The sequence below is a fragment of the Bubalus kerabau genome, chromosome 1 (genome assembly GCF_029407905.1).
Source record: "Bubalus kerabau isolate K-KA32 ecotype Philippines breed swamp buffalo chromosome 1, PCC_UOA_SB_1v2, whole genome shotgun sequence".
Classification (NCBI taxonomy): domain Eukaryota; kingdom Metazoa; phylum Chordata; class Mammalia; order Artiodactyla; family Bovidae; genus Bubalus; species Bubalus kerabau.
Genome location: NC_073624.1, coordinates 95,548,873 through 95,568,309, shown reverse-complemented (window position 1 = coordinate 95,568,309; position 19,437 = coordinate 95,548,873). Strand labels below are relative to the sequence as shown.

At 60.3% G+C, this 19,437-nt stretch overlaps 1 protein-coding gene and 1 long non-coding RNA gene across 10 annotated transcripts in view; one reads left to right on the top strand and one right to left on the bottom strand.

The window, feature by feature from the left end:
* Nucleotides 1-103: 103 nt before the first annotated feature.
* TNS2 (tensin 2) lies at nucleotides 104-16,499 on the bottom strand. Of its 8 annotated transcripts, none has more exons than XM_055583844.1 (29): nucleotides 16,061-16,499; nucleotides 11,674-11,782; nucleotides 11,113-11,150; nucleotides 10,208-10,246; nucleotides 9,859-9,897; nucleotides 9,647-9,696; nucleotides 9,238-9,409; nucleotides 8,885-8,935; nucleotides 8,471-8,593; nucleotides 8,324-8,388; nucleotides 7,211-7,294; nucleotides 6,723-6,835; nucleotides 6,570-6,630; nucleotides 6,232-6,307; nucleotides 5,848-5,977; nucleotides 5,677-5,742; nucleotides 5,485-5,598; nucleotides 4,032-5,243; nucleotides 3,751-3,916; nucleotides 3,043-3,632; nucleotides 2,838-2,927; nucleotides 2,420-2,545; nucleotides 2,159-2,251; nucleotides 1,967-2,044; nucleotides 1,728-1,805; nucleotides 1,145-1,313; nucleotides 983-1,051; nucleotides 849-878; nucleotides 104-641 (listed from the first exon to the last, which is right to left on the bottom strand). In XM_055583844.1, the coding sequence occupies exons 1-29, from the start codon at nucleotides 16,382-16,384 to the stop codon at nucleotides 635-637; spliced, it is 4,362 nt and encodes a 1,453-aa protein (XP_055439819.1). In that variant the 5' UTR covers nucleotides 16,385-16,499; the 3' UTR covers nucleotides 104-634. The 8 variants fall into 8 exon arrangements, with proteins under 8 accessions (XP_055439819.1, XP_055439816.1, XP_055439817.1 ...); XM_055583841.1 differs by having other exon boundaries at nucleotides 104-706; nucleotides 16,061-16,495; XM_055583842.1 differs by having other exon boundaries at nucleotides 104-706; nucleotides 3,751-3,901; nucleotides 16,061-16,492.
* Nucleotides 9,318-19,437, top strand: part of LOC129654583 (uncharacterized) — a 52,151-nt gene continuing 42,031 nt past the window's right edge. For both annotated transcript variants that reach the window (XR_008715515.1, XR_008715514.1), the window contains exon 1: nucleotides 9,318-9,358. This is a non-coding gene — a long non-coding RNA (uncharacterized LOC129654583). The remainder of the gene's footprint in view (nucleotides 9,359-19,437) is intronic.

Here is a 19,437-nt window from a genome sequence, read left to right as displayed (position 1 = left end):
GGATGCCCCAAGAAACACAGGTGTGGTCCTCGGAGACCCGAGGCTTTGACCGTCCTGGAAACAGGCATGAGTCCAACTCTGACTAAACATTATAGAAACTCTTTATTATTAGACAAAAATAGACTCTTTTTTTTTTTTTTTTCCTTTCCCCCCCTTTTCATGTGATCCTACTCTGATCTCTCTGCTCAGAGGGGAGGCAGAGGAGGGAGTGCCTTGCTCCCCACACCTCTCCCCTCTCCCTGCCGTGCCTGTCTCCCCCACCAGCGCGCGGATGCTCTCCTGCAGGTGGGGCTGTCTGATCACCCCTTCCAGGCTCCACCGCCTCACCCTCACACACCCGTCTCTGCCCTCTGCTCACATGCAAGGTCATCTCATGGGCCCATCCACTTCGCTTAGCAGGCTGGGGGCGGGGGAGGAGAGCAGTGTCCCAGGCCGGTGTGTCCGCTCCCCACTTCTAGGGGAGAGGCCGGCTCCTGGGTCTCCTGGGTCCAGGCCAGGGGGAGTGAGGGCTGTGTGGTGCTGAGAGGGGCACAGTGTCGACGTGGGCTTGGAGCTTGTGGCCGTCCTTCACTTCCTCTGGCCCAGTAAAACTTTGGTGATGAAGGTGACGATGGCGCCTGCGGGCTGATCTGGGTCAAGCTCTGCAAAGAGGTGACACACGTTCTCCCAAGGGCTTCCCGGCTTCTTGGCCACAAAACCAAAGATCCTGGGGGCACAAAGGCAGGGTGGGGAAGGCTGAGCATCCCTTCCTCAGGGACCGCCATGCCAGGGATGGGGAGCAAGCAGGCGCCTGGACACCACGCTGATGCCATGCTGGGAGGGGAGACAGCACTCTGGGGGAGGCTTACTTGGAGGTGGTCCCGTCGGAGTTGGTCCATCTGTGGAAGGAGAAGAACCGTGAAGGGATGCACCCAGGGAAGAGCTACCAATGGAGAAGCTGGGCTGGGGACTGTGGGATGAAAGGGCTGGGAGGGAGGGTCACCTCCGGTCCTGAGGGTCAGTGCTGGAAAAGGTGATGCTGTTGACTGGATAATGGCGGCGAAAGAAGAGCCTATAAGGACGAGGGTGGGGAAGGTCAGCCAGAAATTGGGGCCCCCGGGGTCTGTGCCTGGGATCCCCCAGGGGCTTAATCTGGCACACATACTTCCTTTGGTTGTCTGTGAGTGTGATGCCCTGGGCTGAGACCTTGAAGTGAACAACGGCTGGCGTGGGGCGGGGGCTGCAGCTCAGAGCTGCGGAGCTGGCCCGTGCCACTGCTTGGGGGCCCGTCAGCGACTCCGTCTCCACTGAGGTCAGGTAGAGCACGCTGCAGGCTGCAGGGTGAGGAGTGGGGTTGAAGGGAGCAGGGAGCGGTGGCTCTGCCAACCCCCAGCTCTATCTCCCATCCGTGTTCCTCCCACCCGCCCAGCTCTCGCACTTTCCCCAGCTAGTGCTGCTCAAAATGCATCCATCACACAGGTAACCTGTTAAAAAGGCAGGTGACTGCGCGAGATCTATAGTCGGAGATGCTGGAAAGAGGCCGGAGAATCTGCATTCTAGCAAGACCCCACCCCTGCAGCCTAGACAGGACTCCCCATCCCATCGTGCCTATGGGTACAGGCCTCCCCTGACTTCCTGGGTGAGGTGCATCTGCCAGGGCTGGCCCTCACACAAGGCCTTTCTGTTCCCCATGTGTCAGGGGTGTCCCGTTTGGTGCCTGCGGGAGGGAAGGAGGGAGAGGCCCGTACCGGCGCCTTGACGCAGGAGGTCTGCCGCTGTACTCATGTTGCTGGGCACTGGGGCCTCTGGGACCTCCTCCAGAGGATCTGAGGGAAATGGGGGTCAGCAGGGAGTGGCAGGCCCAGGAGCTGAGGGCGCCCTCTGCCGTCCCAAGGGAAGGCAGGCAGGCAGGGAGCCAGGACCGGAGACTGTGCCTTTGGCCGCAGTGGGAGGGGAGAAGGGGGAGGACAGATGCCCAGACACCCACCTTTGCTGGGAATGCGCAGGCAGCAGGGCAGGGACAGTGGGGAGATGGAGTGCTGGGAGACCAGGGCTGACAGGCTGCCTGCAGGGGAGAGGCGAGCGGGCTCCCAAGGTGCCCAAGTCCTCCACCTCCCTCCTGACACCTCTTGGCCTCCCCGGAATGCCAAGTGCAGCCTTCCCCAACCCTGCTTCTCACCAAAGTAGGGCTCGCTGGGACAGCCCTTGATCTTCACCCCTTTCGGCCCAGTCTCAATGAGAAAATGACGGACCAGCTGTTCTGAGGGGTCCCCTGACAGGAGTGGGGAAGAGGGGAGAAGATTCCAGGTTCCGCTTCTCTCTGCTGGAATTCTCTACCAAGCAGGAGAGCTCATCTCCTCCTCCTCCACCCTGCCTAGTCTATGTCTCCTTGCCTCCCCTCACCCCACCCCCCTCCCCCTCAGGCTGGGCCGCTCTGTACCTTTCCAGGACTGGGCGCTGGGAGGGGGCGTGGCCACCTTGAGAGCCAGCCCATAGGCTCCTTGGAATGAATGACTGTCCCTGATCAGGAAGGCCCCAGGGTCTTTGTCCTTCAGCAGGGTGATGGCTGGGGGAGGCAGGAGAAGTTTTCACAGCGGCCGACCAAGCCCCAGGTAGCACTTCCGCTCTGCTGCCTGAGCCCCCCAGACCTCTGGCCCTGACAGCTGTGGTGTCAGCACCCAGGATGCCACTGGGGAGTCAGTACACTGGGCACTGACCTTGTGAGACCTCCTCAGGCCTAAAACCCAGAATCACCTGCTAGAAAGAGGCTTGGCCCAGAGGAGACCCGCTGACTAAGTGGCACAAACCAGAAGCTGAGCCAAAGGCCCGGAGCGGGTGGGGGCAGGCTGGCTTCTCACCTTGGTCACGGGACAGGTGTGGCTTGTACCAGAACTTGGATGTGTCCTGGACAAACTTGACATTGCTCTGGCTCTCTTGCATCGGGGGCTCTAGAACAGGGAGGGACTAAGCTTGACCCCAGGGCTCCCCAGTCCCCATGCCATGCCCCTCCCTGGAAACCAGGGTTCTCCCCAGGTGGCCTCAGCCTCCTGAAGGCCTTTATACCTGGGGGTTGGGGGGCATTATCCGGGAGCAGAGGTGCAAAAGTGACATGGTGACTAGTGCCTCTGGCTGGTGGTGATGCCTGCTCTGGGCCCCAGGGTCCCGGCTGCTGCCCAGGCCCCAGCAGGTGGCGTTTCTCAGGAAGAGGGGGCTGGGGGGGGCCGTTGATGTCGTAAGATGCAGCCAGAGGAAAGGCAGGTGTGGGCGAGCTCTGAGGGGGTTCTGGGCTGGCCACAAGCCAGGGCATCTGAGTAGGCACAGGGGTGAGGGGGGACCCATCTGGGCTGTCCGGGGGGTCTCGCAGGCCCTGCCAGGGGGCGTGACGGAGGCCGGGCAGGGTGTTGGGTACAGGCCCCCTTGGACTGGCGCTGTCCGAGCGGCCCCCCGGGCTCCTCTCCTGAGGCCAGTCGTTGGGAGAGCTGGGTGGGGAGGCTGGGGAGAAGGCGCCAGGGGCTGGAGGCTCAGGCCCACTTCTCGCAGGCAGCTCTGGAGCCTTATCAGCGCCTCCCTGGGAAACAGGTGGCAAGGCCTCCGCAGGACTCAGTCTCTGAGTGGGCGCCAAGGTGGGGGAACGGGTGTCCTGCCGTCGGGCGCTGCAGGGAGGGAAGGCGGGTGGGAGTTTAGTTGGGTTGCAGAGCCCTGCGTGAGCTGCCTCCCAACCCAAGCTACCCAGATAAGGAGGCCCCTGAGCTGCCCAGCCCCATGAAGCACCTCTCCTTGCCCTGGACGGGGCTGCTGGTGTGCAGCGGCGTGGAAGGACCAGACAGCTCGGAAGCAGCGCTGCACTGGGCATCTCGTGGGGACCGGGGCAGGGTGCTGTGCCCGCTGGGACCCTCCCTCCAGGACACAGGCTCCGGCGACTCTGCGGGGAGAGGAGCTGTGGGCCAGGAAGAGCCCCTTTTGCCTGGCTTAGCTCTTCCTCAGTTTGTGCTTTCCCCACCATTCCCCAGAACTCTCTTCTGCCCTGGGCATCCCCCTTCCCAGGGCCTCACCTGCAGATGCCAAGGGTCCTGCTGGGGCCAGGTGCCCAGGCAGCGGATACCGGTCCCCTCCCTCCTCTGCAGGGATCTCGTAGCTCAGCTTCCTGGACTGGGGGTAGGGCGGGCTGCCCGGGGAAATGGAACCAGCCCGGGGGGAGTGGGCACGAGGGCTGGGATACCCTCTGCCCTCACCTGGAGACCCACAGCTGTGCGGCACTCGGCCATATGCTGGGCAGTAACTGGGAACTGCTCCTCCATAGCCGTAGGTCACCAGGGCAGGGTACCCTGGGTGCCCATACCTGCCCTCAGGGCACAAGGCGTAGGAGCAGCCCTCATGCCCTTCCTCGCCTGCCTTGGGTGGCTTCAAGCAGCTGTAGTCAGGCAGCGGGGTGTGGTGGTGCCCACAGGCAGGCACCAGCAGGGGCAGTGGGTGCCCGGGTCGCACTGGGTGCAGGAGGGGCTTGCCAGCCTCACTTGCCCACCCCTCTCCAGCCTCCCTCTCCAGCCGCAGCCCATAGAGGGCTGCCGTGGGCAGTGCTAGCTTCTCCTCACAGGCGGGGCACGAGCACAGCGCAGGCAGCCCAGGGTCTTCCAGGATCACCACCTCCCGGTAGCCTGGGGGGCGGTAGCCAAAGTCTCCGTTGGTGGGTTTCCCCAGCTCAGACGGGTAGGGGTACGGCCCCTCGGACAGCGAGCGGCAGAGGCGCCTCTTCTCCACGGAGGGCTCAGCATAGCCCTGGGGGGGCCCCTCATAGGCTCCGAAAGCCAGCCGCCGCCTCTCCAGGGTCCCCTCTGGCCGGTAGTAGCCTCCATTGGGGACCCCGCAGGGTTCCCGGTAGCCCTGGCGGCAGGAGCAGTGGCGGCTGAGGCCAGGCCTGTGTCCCGAATATATTCCGAGGTGGGGGCCTCCGCCTGCAGCAGGCTGGTCTTCATCATCGAGGATGGCTGTCTCGCGCCCAGCTCCCCGGCCCCCACTGGCCACTCCACAGCCTCCCAGCAGGCGCTCGAGCTCCTGCCGCTCGGCAGCCGTCGGGGGTGGCCGGCCAGGGGACTCGGCAGCCGGCTCCGTGGTCAGTGTGGAGGAGTGGCCAGAGTCGCTGCTGACAGAAAGCAGCGGGGGTGGGGGTGGCTCCGGAGACGGGGCCGGCGGGGTCTGGCGGGGGGCTCGCTGCACCTGGGCATAAGGACTGCCATCCAGGGGCCCCCGGGTGTGGGTGACAGAGTCTGAGTGGGGAGAGGATCAGCGCAGGAGAGCAAGCAGGCAAAAGTGAGAGAGAGAGAGAGAGAGAGAGAGAGAGAGAGAGAGAGAGGGAGAGACAGATAAAGCACGTGTGTTAATAGGGGATGGTGCCGGAGACTCCAGCTCAGGGGGTGTCTCTTGGGAGGGTGTCTGTCTAGGGAGGGAAGCATGTACCCGCCCCCCAGAAACTCCACCTCCCGCCACTTCTGGGGGCACCCCACACACCGTCCGCACTGTCCTCATGGTGCAGGTTGAAGTTCTCGTAGGAGTCCCAGCGCACCGCGGGCTCTGCAGTGTTGTAGTCAACAGAGACGGAGGGCTCATTCCGCGGGGTGTTACCTATAGAGGGGCGCCCCGGGGGTGAGGAGCAGGGAGACAACCCCCTGACTCCTGCCCCCTCCCAGGCTTGGCTCTTACCTTTGATCTTCTCTGGGCTGGAGGAGAAGACGAACTCCACCGAGGCTTGGAAGGGGAACCTCTCATCTGTGGGGAGTGGACGGTGAGGAGCCAGGTGCCCCCCTCTCTGCCCTTACCCACCTGCCTGCCTCACCCGGGCTCCAGCCCCCAGGCCACTTGTCTCCAACTCACCGGTCCAGGCCTCATCCAACTGGTCCTTGGAGAAGGTGAGCCGTGGTCCATGGATGGTGCATGTGTGGAACTGGACTCGGAATACGAGGGTCCGGTCAGTCCCCCCGCTACCCTTGTGATAGCATGTTACCTGGGTGAGGGGAGGGAGACCAGCGTTCAGGCTCTGTGTCCACACACATCTCCTCTGTGCTTCCACTCTGGGGGCTATCTGGCTGCAGCTCTGCTCTGCCTCAACTCCAAGTTGACCTCCCCATCAGGAAGACAACCTCCTTGCCCTCCAGCCTGCCTTAAATCGATGGCTCTTCAGAGATGGTGCAGCTGGCAGCATTCACTACCACCCCGACCCCACCCCCAGGACTCTCCCTGTGGCTAAGGCCCCCTCACCATGACATCGCCTTTGAGGAGGAGGGCTGGCTCCAGGCTGATACAAAGCTGCTGGGGACCAGGGCCTGCAACGTGACTGGGGAAGAGAGAGGGCAGAGCTGAATCAGGGGCACTTGGGTGCACCGGTGGCTGTGAAGAGTCAGGAGGGAGTTGGGAGATCAGAGACTGAGCCCTCCCTGAGTGTGAGCCCTTTAAGCATCAGCTTCCCCATCTGTAAAATGGATTCTAGGATGCTATTAGTTTTGGGGTGCAGTGGCTAGAGCTGGAGGCCCAGCTGTCTGGGAAAGGCTGGAAAAACAGGGATTCAGGGAGAAGGGGTCTGGCAACAGAGCACTCACTAGATTCCTGATGTGTAGACAAGCTGCATGGACTGGTAGATCTTGAGGAAGGGCTGGAATCCTAGAGGAGCAAAAAAGAGAAGGTACATGAAGGGCGTTGAGTGGAGGGGTGGGGGACAGCCCCCCGACGGGGCACATTCCAGGCAGACTCACCTGCACCAGGTTCAAAGGCTGGCAGCACGGGCACCAGCACGTAGTGCAGGAATAGAGGGCTGCTGTTCATGCGGATGGACCCGGACAGCAGACCGCTGAAGTAGGTGATATACCTGGTGGCCGGATGTCAAGGGGGATGTAAGCCCCTTCCAGGTCTCGGTCTCACGTGATATAGCAGTGGGCCCTGACTATCCCGCGAGTCCCTCTTTATCGCAAGACTCAGCTTTATTTTCTGTATAGCTCTTGCTAACATCCCAAACGATCTTGTCTATTTATTCATAGGTTTATTGCCTTCTACCCCACCAGCATGTCAATAAGCCCCATGAGAGCAGGGACCTTGGATTTGTTCTGCATTCTTAGCACCTGACACAAGCCCCTAGCACACAGGAGGTGCTCCAGGAAGGTGTGCTGCATGAATGAGATAAGCTTGGCCTTGGCAGCCTCGGAGGGACCTGCTCGCCTGGCCCATCCCCACCCAGGCTGCTCACCGGCGCTGGGAGGGCTGCAATTCTGCGGCAACCTTGTCTTCACAGAACTTCCGCATGGTAAGGGTCGCCAGCGCCTGGTCTGCCCTGGGGAGACAGGGGCCAGTGTGGGGGCTAAGGGGTGGTTACATCCTGGTCTCCCTTTCCTAAGCTCCAGGGGAGGGAAGAGAGGTGTGATTCCCCGCAAGTCTAGAGGAAGTTCAGAGTGGTGGTGAAGAGAACTAGAAACCCCACAAGCAGTCACTTTACTAGTTGGTGGACTGCAGGCACCTGTTCTCTGAGTTTTAGTTTCTTCCTCTGTGAAATGGGACAATAAGACCATGCTATGGGTTGAACTGGGGCTTCCCCCGTGGCTCAGTGGTAAAGAACCCACCTGCCAATGCAGGAGACATGGGTTTGATCCCTGGGTCGGGAAGATCCCCTGGAGAAGGAAATGGTCACCCACTCCAGTATTCTTGCCTGGGAAATCCCATGGCAGAGGAGCCTGGCGGGCTACAGTCCATGGGGTCGCAGAAGAGTTGGATATGACTTAGCGACTAAACAACAAAAACGGGTTGAATTGTGTCCCCCCAGAAGATATGTACCTCAGAATGTGACCTTATTTGGACATAGGGTCGTTGCAGATGTAATTAATTAAGATGTTATACTGGAGTAGGGTCAGCCCTTAATCCAATGTGATTGGTGGCCTTAGAAGAAAAGAAGAAGAGACACAGACACACAGGAAGAAGGCCATGTGACGATGAAGGCAGAGACTGGAGTGATACATCTGTAAGCCAAGGGACACCAAGGACTGCTGGCCACCACCGGCAGCTGGGAAGAGGCCACTCCAAGAGTCTCAGTGGGAGTGTGGCCCTGCTGACACCTTGATTTTAGACTTGGAGCTTCCAGAACTGAGACAACAAAGTTCTGTTGTCTTAAGCTACTTAGTCTGTGGCACTTTGTTATAGCAGCCCTAGGAAAGTGGTGAAGTACAAGTGAGAAAAAGGAGGTGGAAAGCTCAAGTTTATAGTAAATGGCTCTGAACCCTGAGGTGGGCTTTAGAGGAGTGGGGCTCATCAAGGGCCAGCTGGAGGGAGGGTCCCTGGGGAAGGGGGACTTGGGGCTGGGGCACCTTACCCTGCAGAGATCTTGCTGTAGTGCATGTAGGCAGAGACGATGACCCCGAGCTTGCCCTTGCTCCCCTGAGGACAAAGAGGGATAGAGGGCTTGCTGGGGCCCTTTGCTGAGGGCCCCCAGTCCTGTGAACCTGAAGTTCCAGCTCACCTTGCAGTACAATACGACCACGTGCTGCGGGTCAGCACTGAGCCAGGTCTCCATGGCTTTGCAAATGGAGCACAGCTTGTCTAGGGGGGGTGCGTGCAGCTCAGGCCAGCCAAAGTCCTGGACCTGAGGGGTACAGGGGTGGAATTGGGGCTGGTGGCCACCAAAGAAGAGGTGGGTGGGGTGGAAGAAGGATAGGGTTTAGGTGCCTGGAGACAAGGTCAGGGGCCTGTTGCTTGTGTCGATGACAGCCGCAACTCTTTCCTCACCGAGATGATGGGTCAATACCTGCTGCACCATGCTTTGGGCTGTCCCAAGTGACAAGTCATATGGGCAAGTGTCTCAGAGTAAAGTAGATGCCAAGTGCTACTATTAACACTGAGAAGGCTAGGGGTGATGGTTTTAATTCCCTCCTACCTTCGGGTTTAGGCGGGTCAGGTCATGTCTTTTCTCTGAAAGGTTGAAGAGCTGCAAGTAAAGTGGGGGCGTTAGGCGAAGTGACCCCAGGCAGCGAGGCGTGGTGATTCTTGGAGGTGTCACCTGCTGTGACCCTTAGTAAGGGTCTTTCTCCAAAAGGAGGAAGTGACTAAGGCCCGGCCGAACTTTGACAGCCCCATCAGTTGCCTGCCTTCTAGGTCGGCTCCGAGGAGCGTCCGGGGCCCCGCCCACTCGGGGCCCCGCCTCCACAGGTTTGACGTCAAGGAGCTGCCGGGCCCTTCTGGCCCTCCCAGCCCTCTCATTGGCTGACTGCAGCAGGTCCCGCCTCTCACCAGGTACTTGTCACGGTGCTTGGATTGCAGCACGTGAGCCAGCTCGCGCAGGTGGCCCCGGTGTCGCTGCTCGTCGGGCCGCGCGGGGAAAGAGGCAGCCAGGATCCGCTCCGTCACGTAGGTGAGGTCCAAGTCCCAGCGGCGCTCCATTAGCGGGTCCAGGCTGAAGCTCCTGGGGAGGAGGGGGCGAAGCTGTGTTAGGAGCCGGGTGGGGAGAGGGTGTGGGGCGGGCACGGGGAGGCTGGTGTGATGGAAAGGTGTCTGGCCGACTATAGGTGAGGCCTCCTGGGTCCTGACCTTTTGGGGGTGGGGCTGTCCTAGAGAGCTTTGTTGGGGGGAACTGCCCTGGGCTGAGGTGTGGGGTATCAGGAAAGGGCTCATATGGGACCACACCCGGCACCCTACTTACCTGGGCAGAGTGCTGCGCTGCTTCGAGTGGTTCAGAGACTTGGTGGATCCCTGGTGGATGAGATGAGATTTTGTACACGTCTTTTGTGCCCCTCACTCTAGGCCTCCCCACTCCAGAGCTCCATGAATTTTGCTCCAGGAGAGACCTAGGTCCTTAGTCCCAGAGCTATCTGCTTCCTTCCCCCCCAACCCCCTGCTGCAGCATCACCTTACCAGGTGCTCTATGCGCCTCACAGGGGCGGTGTTTCTCCGCTAGAGGGAGAAGGGAGAGGAAACGGGAGTGGTTAGGGAAGGGGCAAGGACCAGTCTGGGCCTGGGGGCAGTGGGGAGGGGTTGTGTGTGTCCCTGTGAGGGTTGTATTAGGTGGGGCAGGGAGAGAGGGAGGAGTCCTAACCCTGAGCAAGCCCAAGACACAAGAGCAGAGGGCTCAAAAAGTTTTCCACTGTCTGAGGATGGCCACTAAGGACAGCAGTCCATTCAAGGTAACTTCTTGGGGCCCCGTCTGTGGCCACCAGACCTCTGGACTCTTTGGATCCCCCACCCCATCCCAGAGCACACTCACCAGCTCCACGGGAGGCAAAGCCTGACAGGACGAAGTCACCTGGAAGGAGACTGGAGTGAGGAGCTGAGCTGCTGGTGAAATGGGCTCTCCTGGGCTTAAGGATGGGGCCACCCCTCAGCTTCAGCAAGAAAGGGGAGGGGCTGTCAGCAGATGGGCACAGGCTGCAACTGAGGTTCCTCTATTTAAGGGAGCCTCCCCTCTGGCCTCTCGGCCTCCCACCCCTGGGCCCCCAACATGTTACTCTTGGCTCCCAGCCCCCTGTCCACACAGACCCCCATTCATCCAGCTGCAGGGTAGGAGTTATATATAGAGCCATGCAGGCAGGCCACAGCCAGGGACAGACACTGGCCTCTTTCACTGGGAGACCCCGCCCCTGGGCACACAGCTCCCCAAAGCAAGCTCCAAGGCCCTAGGACCCCTCACACTGCAGGAGGAGGACTAGGGCACCCCAGAGATGGGGCTGGCTCAGGTACCCAATGGATAGTGGGTGCTGCCTACATCTTGCATCTTCTGCCCAGCCTTTCCAGGACCCAGGACAAGACCCACTCAGGCATCCTGAGGACCCTTCCCCAGAGAGAAGGCACAGCCCATCCGGCCACCAGTCTCTGCTTTGACCCCCACCCACCCCACCCTTCCTCCTCCTCATTCTCCTCCTCTTCCCTACCCCCCGTCCTTGCGCCAGCTGCAGCCTGGGCACAGCACCAAGACAAACGTGCTGTCTTGCTGTCCACCCGCCTGGGCCAGTCCTCCAGGGGGTGGAGTAGGGTGGTTCTTAAAGGGCCCAGTACAGTACCCTCTGTTACCCAGCAGGGGTTCCCCAATGATGAGAGGGGTGGAGGGGAGGAGAAGCCCATTTCAGAGGAGGAAGGGACCCCAGGCCCTCCTCCCCACATCAGATTACCCACCTTTGCTTCACATTTTCTGTGTGTTGCCACCTTGCAGACTAGAGGGGATGGAGGGGAGGAGAGGTGTTAGCAGGGGCCTACTGGGGCAGTGGAAGGGGTGGCTCTCTTGTCTCCCCAGGTCCTGGAACTTTCCGGACTCCAGCAGTACTGAGCTGGCTGGAGTCCGGGAACAGGGGCAGAGTTCAAGGGAAGCACATGGCAATGGTGTGCTACTGCCCAGGCCGGGGAGTGGGGGACCCAGGGGCAATGATCTAGGGTGGGTGCGGGTGAGGAGGAAGGCACAGAGGGAAGCCTCCAGTTCCAGGTCAGGTGGAAGGGTAATTTAGAGTACTAGGCTTCCTGGGGTGCTGGGGGTGCAAGGGCTGTTTGGAAGGGAGGCAATTCCTCTTGGCCCCCACGTTGCCCTGCCTATACTCTGTTCTGGGGTCTGCCTGCTGGGACTGTGCAGCCCAGCGGCGCTGGGTGATGCTCTCAGAGCCACAGCCTAGGGTGGGGCACCTCACCTCTGCGTGAGATGCCCGTCCCATCGATGGCTGCCTTACACACGGCACAGCACCTCACCTCTGCATGAGACGCCCGTCCCATCGATGGCCACCTTACACACGGCACACACCGGTGGTTTCTTCCGGAAGACCTTCTCTCGGAAGCTATGCGGCTCAACTTTCCTAGGCTGACGGGTGGAGGGACAGACAGACAGAGGTGTCAGTTCCCACGGGTCCATCTCCAGGATGGGGCCGGGCCTGAGTGCTGCACTTTTTTGTTTTCCATCCTGATATAGCCCCCAAACTTGTCAAACGCAGTTGGCCACAGCTGTTTCCAAGCAGTTACAGTGCTTGTCCTCGACAGTGCATGGAACCTGGCCCCTTGCGTCACCCTAGCTGGGTCAGCTCCTCCCCAAGGGATCACTTAGGCCCCTCACGTGGCCCTGGTGTGTGATACCCTTGTGGTCACTGTTACCCAAACCCTAGAGCTTCTGTTCTGGTGGGGGGGGTGGCGTTCCCCGACTCCTCTATGAAGGCAACCTGTTTCTCCTCCCATCTTGCCCTCCCTAGCAGTAGGCGCCTGTAGGAAGTAAGCAGGGAGGGGGTCAGACATGAATGTAGGGTGTCAGTCACGAGCACCCAGATGACCCAGCAGGAGAGTCCTCAGCCAGGCCTGCTTCCCTGGCTCCCACTGTCCCCGTCCTCCCAGCAGCTGGCACGCCCTCCTCCCCGCACTGTCAGAACAACATGTTTACTCATTGCGCACCAAGCGGCAGGCAGCAGTTGTGTAAGGAGGGGGCGGTCATGCTGGAGGGAGAGGCAGATGGAGGCAGGACATGGAAATATTTAGCTGCCTTACTGCTCCAGGATGTAGGAAGCACCCAGTCACTTGAGAAGGTTCAAGAGGGATTCCAGCACTGAAGGGGGAGAGGGTGGGCCCACTGCTCTCCGGGGCCTCTCCCCTCCCAGAGTGCAGTGAGCGAGGCGGCTGGGATATCCCCCGCGGCCCAGGACTACCGTTCCCATCCTTCCATCCTCTGGGGACCGTTTACCTCCTTGTCTCCTCTCCTATTTTCCTTTCCCTCTGGGATCCAAGTTCCTGCCTCCCTCCCCCATAGTACTGTCTCATGCTGCCCTGAGATGCCTTTTTGAGGGGTAAGGCTGAAAAAAATGTGGAGAAAGGCAGTGATGGGGCCTCTAGGCCCCCGAGCCTGGGGATGCAGGCAGCACCTCTGGTGTCTTGGCTGTCCTTGAAGCTGCTGGATTAAACCCAACTTGAACTCTTCTGGGCTGGACCAACTCTGCCAGACCCACTAGGAAACTTGGGTGCATTTTGGTATTAATGGGACAGGCAGATGATGTCATGGAAAGCAAGTCAAGCCCCCTTGTCTAAGGCACTTCTGAGACCTGGCCGCCTCCCTTCCTTCCTTTGCCACCCCTGCCCCATTTCCCCTAAAGTTCTTAGCTTAGGGAAGTCTTCTCCTGGGCTCCAAAATAGTACCTGGGAAAGTCCTACCATAATGTATACCTGCCCGTGCAGGGCTGGCCTGGGCTAGGGCAGGGAAGGTGACAGGGGAGCTGATGAGGATTTGCTATCACCCAGACTTCTGCTGCTCATGTCACAGCCCTGGCCGCTCCAAAGAGACAGAGTAACGAGGGGATACGGGACTAGGGAAGAAGGCTGAAACTGGCCCCCTCCCCCACTGCCCAATCCTCCACCCCCACCCCTCTGCCCAGTCAAGGGCACTCCTACCCTGCTGGTGGCCCGGCTGCTGTCCCTCCTCCCCAGGGCTCTCAGCAGCCTCTCCACCGGGCCGCTGGACTTCATCGTGTCTGGCTGCCTGGGGTGCTGGCCTTGGGGCCCGAACAATGCTGGGGCCTGGCCCGGGGCTTCCTGGAAGCGTCCTGGCGGAGGCAGCCGCTTCCCTTGGGTGGAGAGTAGGCTGTCTGGCTGGTGTGAGGAGAAGCCCAGCCCTGGAAGTGGAGGGGAGTGCAGGCGGGAAGGGGGCAGGTCGCTGCTCCAGGAAGTGTGTGGTGGGGGAGAGGATGTGGGGGAGGCCAGGAGATCAGATTCCCAGGATCTACCCTGCTGGGAGTGTCAGCCCAGGATCTTTTGCCCCCACCCCGATCCTGCTCGGGAGCTGCCCCCAGGCCTGGGATCTATCCTATCCAGGGATCTGTGGGATCCTGAGGTCCAGCCCCCAGTGGGGCGGGGCAGGGGCGGGGTGGGAATTTAGGTCTCAGGGCCCCGGACAAGGGCCAGAGGGGAACGCCGCGTCCCTGCCAGGCCAGCCTCCCCGCCTGAACTCTCAGGCTCTCTGGGGACCTTCTAGTGGGAGGGAGGGGGAGCTGGGAATCGCTGTCGCAGCTAGTTCAGGACCTGGACTGCATCCTGAGGGTCATCGTTCTGCCTCAGTTTCACTAGTTGTGAAGCAACAGGAAGAGGAAAACATGCACTGGCCCCTTGCCCCCACCATCTACACTGAAAGCCAAATTCCAGCTGAGACTGCTCTGCCCACAGGAGTCAGTTATTCTGCCCTAGCCCAAGGCATTTGAGGCCCTTCTCCTGAAAGCTACCCAGCTGCCCTGCTCCGGACACAGTCCTTCACTCACCTACTCCCTGGGTCCCTAGCTCTTCTTTGGAGCCTTGCCACTTGAGCCCTCCTCCTCCCCGTCCAGCCCTCCCCCCACCCCAAGCATTAGTTCTACCTTCATGGCTCCCCCAGCTCTGCTCTCCTTCCTCAGCAGCTGTCCCGGGGCTGGAGGGCTGGACAGGAGGCCCCCCTCCCAACACATACTCCACCCCCCTCCGCGGGCCTCCTGCCTCCCTCCTGGGAACACAGCCAGCTTCCTGTCCCAGGAGTTAAGGGAAGGAGGTGGACTGGGGCATTGGAAAGGGGTGGGGGTAGTAATCTTCCAAAAAATGTTAGGGGTTAACAGCCTGGGGGTTCTCAGCCCCAAGTCTTGGATCACAGCCCTCTAGAGCAGTCCAGTGGAACAGTCCAGCTGCTTGAAAGAATGTGCAAATGTGTGTGTCCTGTCCCCCCCAACATTTGCACCGGTAGTTACTGAATGTCCCAGGGCTCTGGCAGCTCCCCCAGCTCTGGCTTCTCCCACCAGGCCCTCAGCCTCCCCTCTCCCTCCCCCGTGCCCATCAAGGTTGGTCTAACCCTGCCTCCTCTTCAATGAGCCCACTCAGGACACTTCCTTGGGCTGGGCCTAGCCTGAGACTTCTCCCTTGAAGCTCTAATTCCCCTTCCAGGTCAGGAAGTCTGTCCCCAGGGTACCTTGGCCAGAGGGAGGCCTAACCAGTAACTGGAGAGGGGCAGTGGCTCTGCAACCCACTCCCACCTCCAGCCCTGGCTGGTTCCCAGGACATTCCCGGCCCCTGGCCAGTGTGGGCAATCGGGCCTGGGCTGGTCCAGTCCCCAGCTCTGCTGGGAGCAGGTGAGGTGTTGTGGTGGTGGTGCGGGTGTGGGTGGTCTTTCTCCCCTCCTACTGCAGTTACCCCGACCAGGACTCCTCCAGCAGGCTTGTCTCTACTTCTGCTGCCTCCACAGGGGCTGAAAAGTCCCCTAACTTGGCAACAGGTCCCCAAACCTCCTCGGAGCCTCGTTCTTGACCTCGTGGGTGGCTCACTAGCCCCTGTGTTGGGTGGCCAGGGAAGATTGGCTTTGAGTCCCTCCCCACCCCGTGCAGCGCCTCTCAAGTGAGATGGAAGTGGGAGAGCGCTGAGCTCGCTGCTAGTGCTGACAGGAAAAGCAGCTCCCTGGGGCAAGCTTGGGAAGGCCAGGCCAGAGCCCTGGGACCCTCACCCTCTTCCAGCCCGCAACCTTCCTGAGCCTGTCAGTCTCTCCCCAAGCCTGGCCCCTTCTCACTGCAAAGCCCTGGGTTTGTTTGGAGAAACCCTCCACCCGCACTCCCCCTTCCTGGAAATAGCTGTGGTTGGATGAGCGGCTGGGAGCCCAGCCGCGGAGGAGGGGTGAGGCCCAGGGAAGGAGACAGGGAGGGAAGGAGGGGTGCGCGAGAGTGCCCAGGGTGATCTAGAAAACTGACGATGGGGGCCGCATGTGCCTCGGTTTCCCCAGATGTGAGGTGGAAAAGGAAAACCCTGACACACACTCTCCCCGACCAATTCCCGCCCAAGTCCCGGGCCTGCGGTGGCGGTGCGCGTGCGTGGCGGGACTGAGCGGCGGCGAGTGCTGTCCCGACGCGCGAAGGGAAGACGGCCGGCCGGGGAGTGGCCGTGGGCTGGCCCCGCCCCCTGGTCACCTTTCCGGCCTCTGTCGGCCGCGGCCCCCGGACCCCGGGCTCCCGACCCCCGATCTGGCGCGCCCGCTCCGCTCCCCACGCCCATTCGCTCCGCGCAGCGGCCCCGCGCCCCCTGGCGACCACCACCGGCACTGCCCGCCGCGCCGTGACGCACAGGCCGCCGCCCTCCCGTCTGGCGCCTCGCGGCCACTCACCTGCGGGGGGCGCCCGGCGGGGCGGGGGCGCGGCGGGGCGGGGCAGCAACAGGGGGAGCCCCCGGGCCAGCCCATCCCGCCCCGGGCCCGCGCCGAGCGGACGCTGAGGAGGCGGAGGAGGCGGGACGGGCGCGCCGCGCTCGCCCCCGCCGCTCCCCGCGCCGCCCTCTGCTCCCTCCCGCGCGCTCTCCTCCCTCCCTCTTTCCCTCCTTCCCGGGCTCCAATCCCCACGTGCCGCCCGCTCCCCGCCCCTCCTCCTCCGTCTCTCTCTTCTCCCCACCTTCTCCGGCGAGTCCACGCGCCCAGGAACTGGGAAGGAGGCATGAGGGGACTGGCAGAGACCCTCGGAGACAGAAATTCGGGGAGAGAGGTGGACACGGAGAACACAGGGACGGGAAACAGAGCCCCGCAGAGACTGATCCAGAGAGACAGGCAAAGAAACTTACGAGCCAGCAGAAGAAAAGGTGGACAGAAGGCACCAGAAGCAAGGGCGTAGAGGACTGCCTCAGCCTCTTTCAGTCTGGTCCCTTCTCAGGAGTGTATGTGAGAGTGGGCTTGACCACCCAAGGCAGTAGGGTCCACCCGCTGCCTGGCCTCGGGGCTTCGGACGAAGGCACCGGGTGTCACTTGTCTCCCAAGTCGCTGGGCACACTTCCCTGGTCCTCTGCCCCACGGGAGACCTCTCTCGGATGCCACTTACGCTCCCCCAAAGGACTCAGAGCTGAGGACCTCCAGGTCAATTTCAACCCCCCATCCCTAACCTTAAGCTACTCCAGTGAGCCCAAACACTCCCCTGCTTTGAACCTGGCCTGTCCTGCTCCCTAGGAGAATTCTGTTTAAAAAGTCTTCACTTTTAACTCAAGTTCCCGGCTTCCCAGTGGACACGGAAATTCATTCTAATCTCATTCACTACTTTTACAGTGTCTGGATCTGGTACTAGATTGGCACTTCTTGGAACTGAGGCTCTGGGGTTGATTTGAGTCTTGCTGCCCTGGAGGGGAAGGTAGAGGGAAGGGATGTCTTTCTAGAAGCTCAATCTATTCCCATTCCCAGATTCCCCACTGTTCTTTAGCAGTGAGCGGTTCCTGAAAGTTTCTCCCTCTGTCCCCCTCCCCTTTGGATTTTCCATGATGAAAACTGGCAGGGGGGAGGCGGAAAGGGGGTCAGGTGGATTCTGAGGAGCCAGTGCCCCGGCCTCAATGCCCAGCGCCAAGCACTAAGGCCCTCTGTTCCTCACTGGCTCGTCTCTCATCTGGGTCTTTTCTCTGCTCATCTAGCCTTTGGCAAAGGCTGAGAAGTCTGGTTCTGATTACGAGAGAGTGGAGCACCTGATTCTAATCTGGCAGCAGGGAAGAGGTTGGGAAGTGGAGACAGTGCAGGGCCCCCAGAAACTGGCATTTGGGAGGGGTAGGTGTGGCTGGGACCCTTGAACTTACTGCTCTTGACTGAGTTGGTGTCCAATAGCCAGTCTCAGATTAGAGCAGCAGGAGTCACTGGGCTTTGGAGAAAGGGGTGGAGGATTGGAATGGAGCAGGGGAGGGAAGAGATCGGGAGGCACTAGGAGAAGGGGAGGGGCTGGAATTCGGAGAAGGACAAGAATCGGAACCTGCTGGGAGAGGGGGAGGGCTGAAGATCATTCAGTGTATTTTGGCCAGGTCTGATTATGTAATCGAGATACTGAGATACGAAAATTCACTCACTTCTTTCGTACCTAAGGCTAGCTCTTACAAAATCTTTCCTCTTCCAGAATTTGTTAGGGTCTTTGGCTGGGCCCTGGGATGCACACCAAAGGGGGTAGGTTCTGGAGGTACCAAAGGAGAGACTGGGACTCAGAGAAAACATCCTTGATTGGATCCCAGAACGGTGGGCAGGGCTAGAGCCTCACACTCATGCTGGTATTGCTGCCCCTAAGAGAAATTTTTTTGGCAGGTGTGTGTGTGGGGGGCATCCTGCCCCACTGCTGCTGCTGCTGCGTCGCTTCAGTCGTGTCCGACTCTGTGCGACCCCATAGACGGCAGCCCACCAGGCTCCCCCGTCCCTGGGATTCTCCAGGCAAGAACACTGGAGTGGGTTGCCATTTCCTTCTCCAATGCATGAAAGTGAAAAGTGAAAGTGAAGTCACTCAGTCGTGTCCGACTCTTAGCGACCCCATGGACTGCAGCCCACCAGGCTCCTCCGTCCATGGGATTTTCCAGGCAAGAGTACTGCCCTGCTAGCAGGATCTTAGTTTCCCAACCACAGATCAAACCTGGCCCCTGGCAGTGAAAATGCCAGGTCCTAACCACTGGACAACCAGCGAATTCCCAATAAAAGGAACTTTTGAGGTGCCAAAGAATTGGGGCAGGGTCATAAGATGGGTAGCTGAACTTACTGCTCAGGGGAAGGGGGCTGCAGGAGGGACGCTGAGGAAGGTGGAGAGTGAAAAAATAAAGGTGGCAGCTTGGAGAGGGTGAAATTATAATGGGTGGCATGGGGGGCCAGCGAGGCATCCTGACTACCATACCAGCTGAGAGCAGAGGGAACTTTAGAAAGGAAGGGGAAAGGGAGGAAAAAACCAGGATGGTTTCAGTGAAAGTGAATCAAGTTGAAGAACACCTTCTGACCCTTCCTGCAGGTTTTCCTTACCTTAACTACGCAGAGGGCAACCCATCTTGGCACGGAAGGCTGAACCCCCTCTTCCGTGGTCTGGGGTGATCCCATGCTTGTGACCGAGTGTGCTCAGATCCTTGGGGTGGGGGATTACAGGAGGAGGGCATCGAAAGAGTAGGCTGTTCTGGCACAAAGAGATCAGGGGGACTTGAGGGAAGGGTTTGGGCTCTGGGAACCAGGAAGGGCGGGGGAGGGGCAGAGCTATCTCCAGAGGCGGATCTCCTGGCTGAGGACAAGGGGGTATATTGTCCAACTGGGAGGTTGCTGCTGCTGGGCGGGGAGCAGTGCAGCTCGCCTCTTCCAAATTTTTCTTTTTGGTGAGACTAGGGGTGAGAGAAGGCAAAGTCTCTTGTCCACACTTGTGGCCCTGGGGGTTACGATGGTTGCTGAGAAACAAGGTTTTATTTGAGCAACAGCTTTCCAGAAGATGTGTAGGTCTCCCACTTCCTGAGAAACCAGATTCTGGGCACTCACTGGGACCCTGCCTTGGGATCCAGAGCCTAATGCTTTAATTCTGTTTAGGAGAAACTAGGCCACGTGGACTGGAATTCACGTGGAACCTGGCCAGACTCAAGTTGATGCCAAACCTGCAGCCTCCAGTTGCTCAAGACAACAGGAGGTTGACAGGGCTGACCCATCTTGAAACCCAGATCAGTGGTTGGGCTTCTCCGAGTCCATACATTCTGACTGAGGATGGTGGGCAGACCAGTGAACTTACCCTGTTGGGA

What these genes read in the sequence shown, in the direction of transcription:
- TNS2 (XM_055583841.1), bottom strand. Translation starts at nt 16,384, where the DNA reads ATGCCTCCTTCCCAGTTCCTGGGCGCGTGGACTCGCCGGAGAAGGTGG. An exon ending in TACAGCAAGATCTCTGCAGG is followed by an intron (nt 7,295 to 8,323) that starts GTAAGGTGCCCC and finishes CTGTCTCCCCAG; the next exon opens with GGCAGACCAGGCGCTGGCGA. An exon ending in CCCGTCCAGGGCAAGGAGAG is followed by an intron (nt 3,633 to 3,750) that starts GTGCTTCATGGG and finishes CCCTCCCTGCAG; the next exon opens with CGCCCGACGGCAGGACACCC.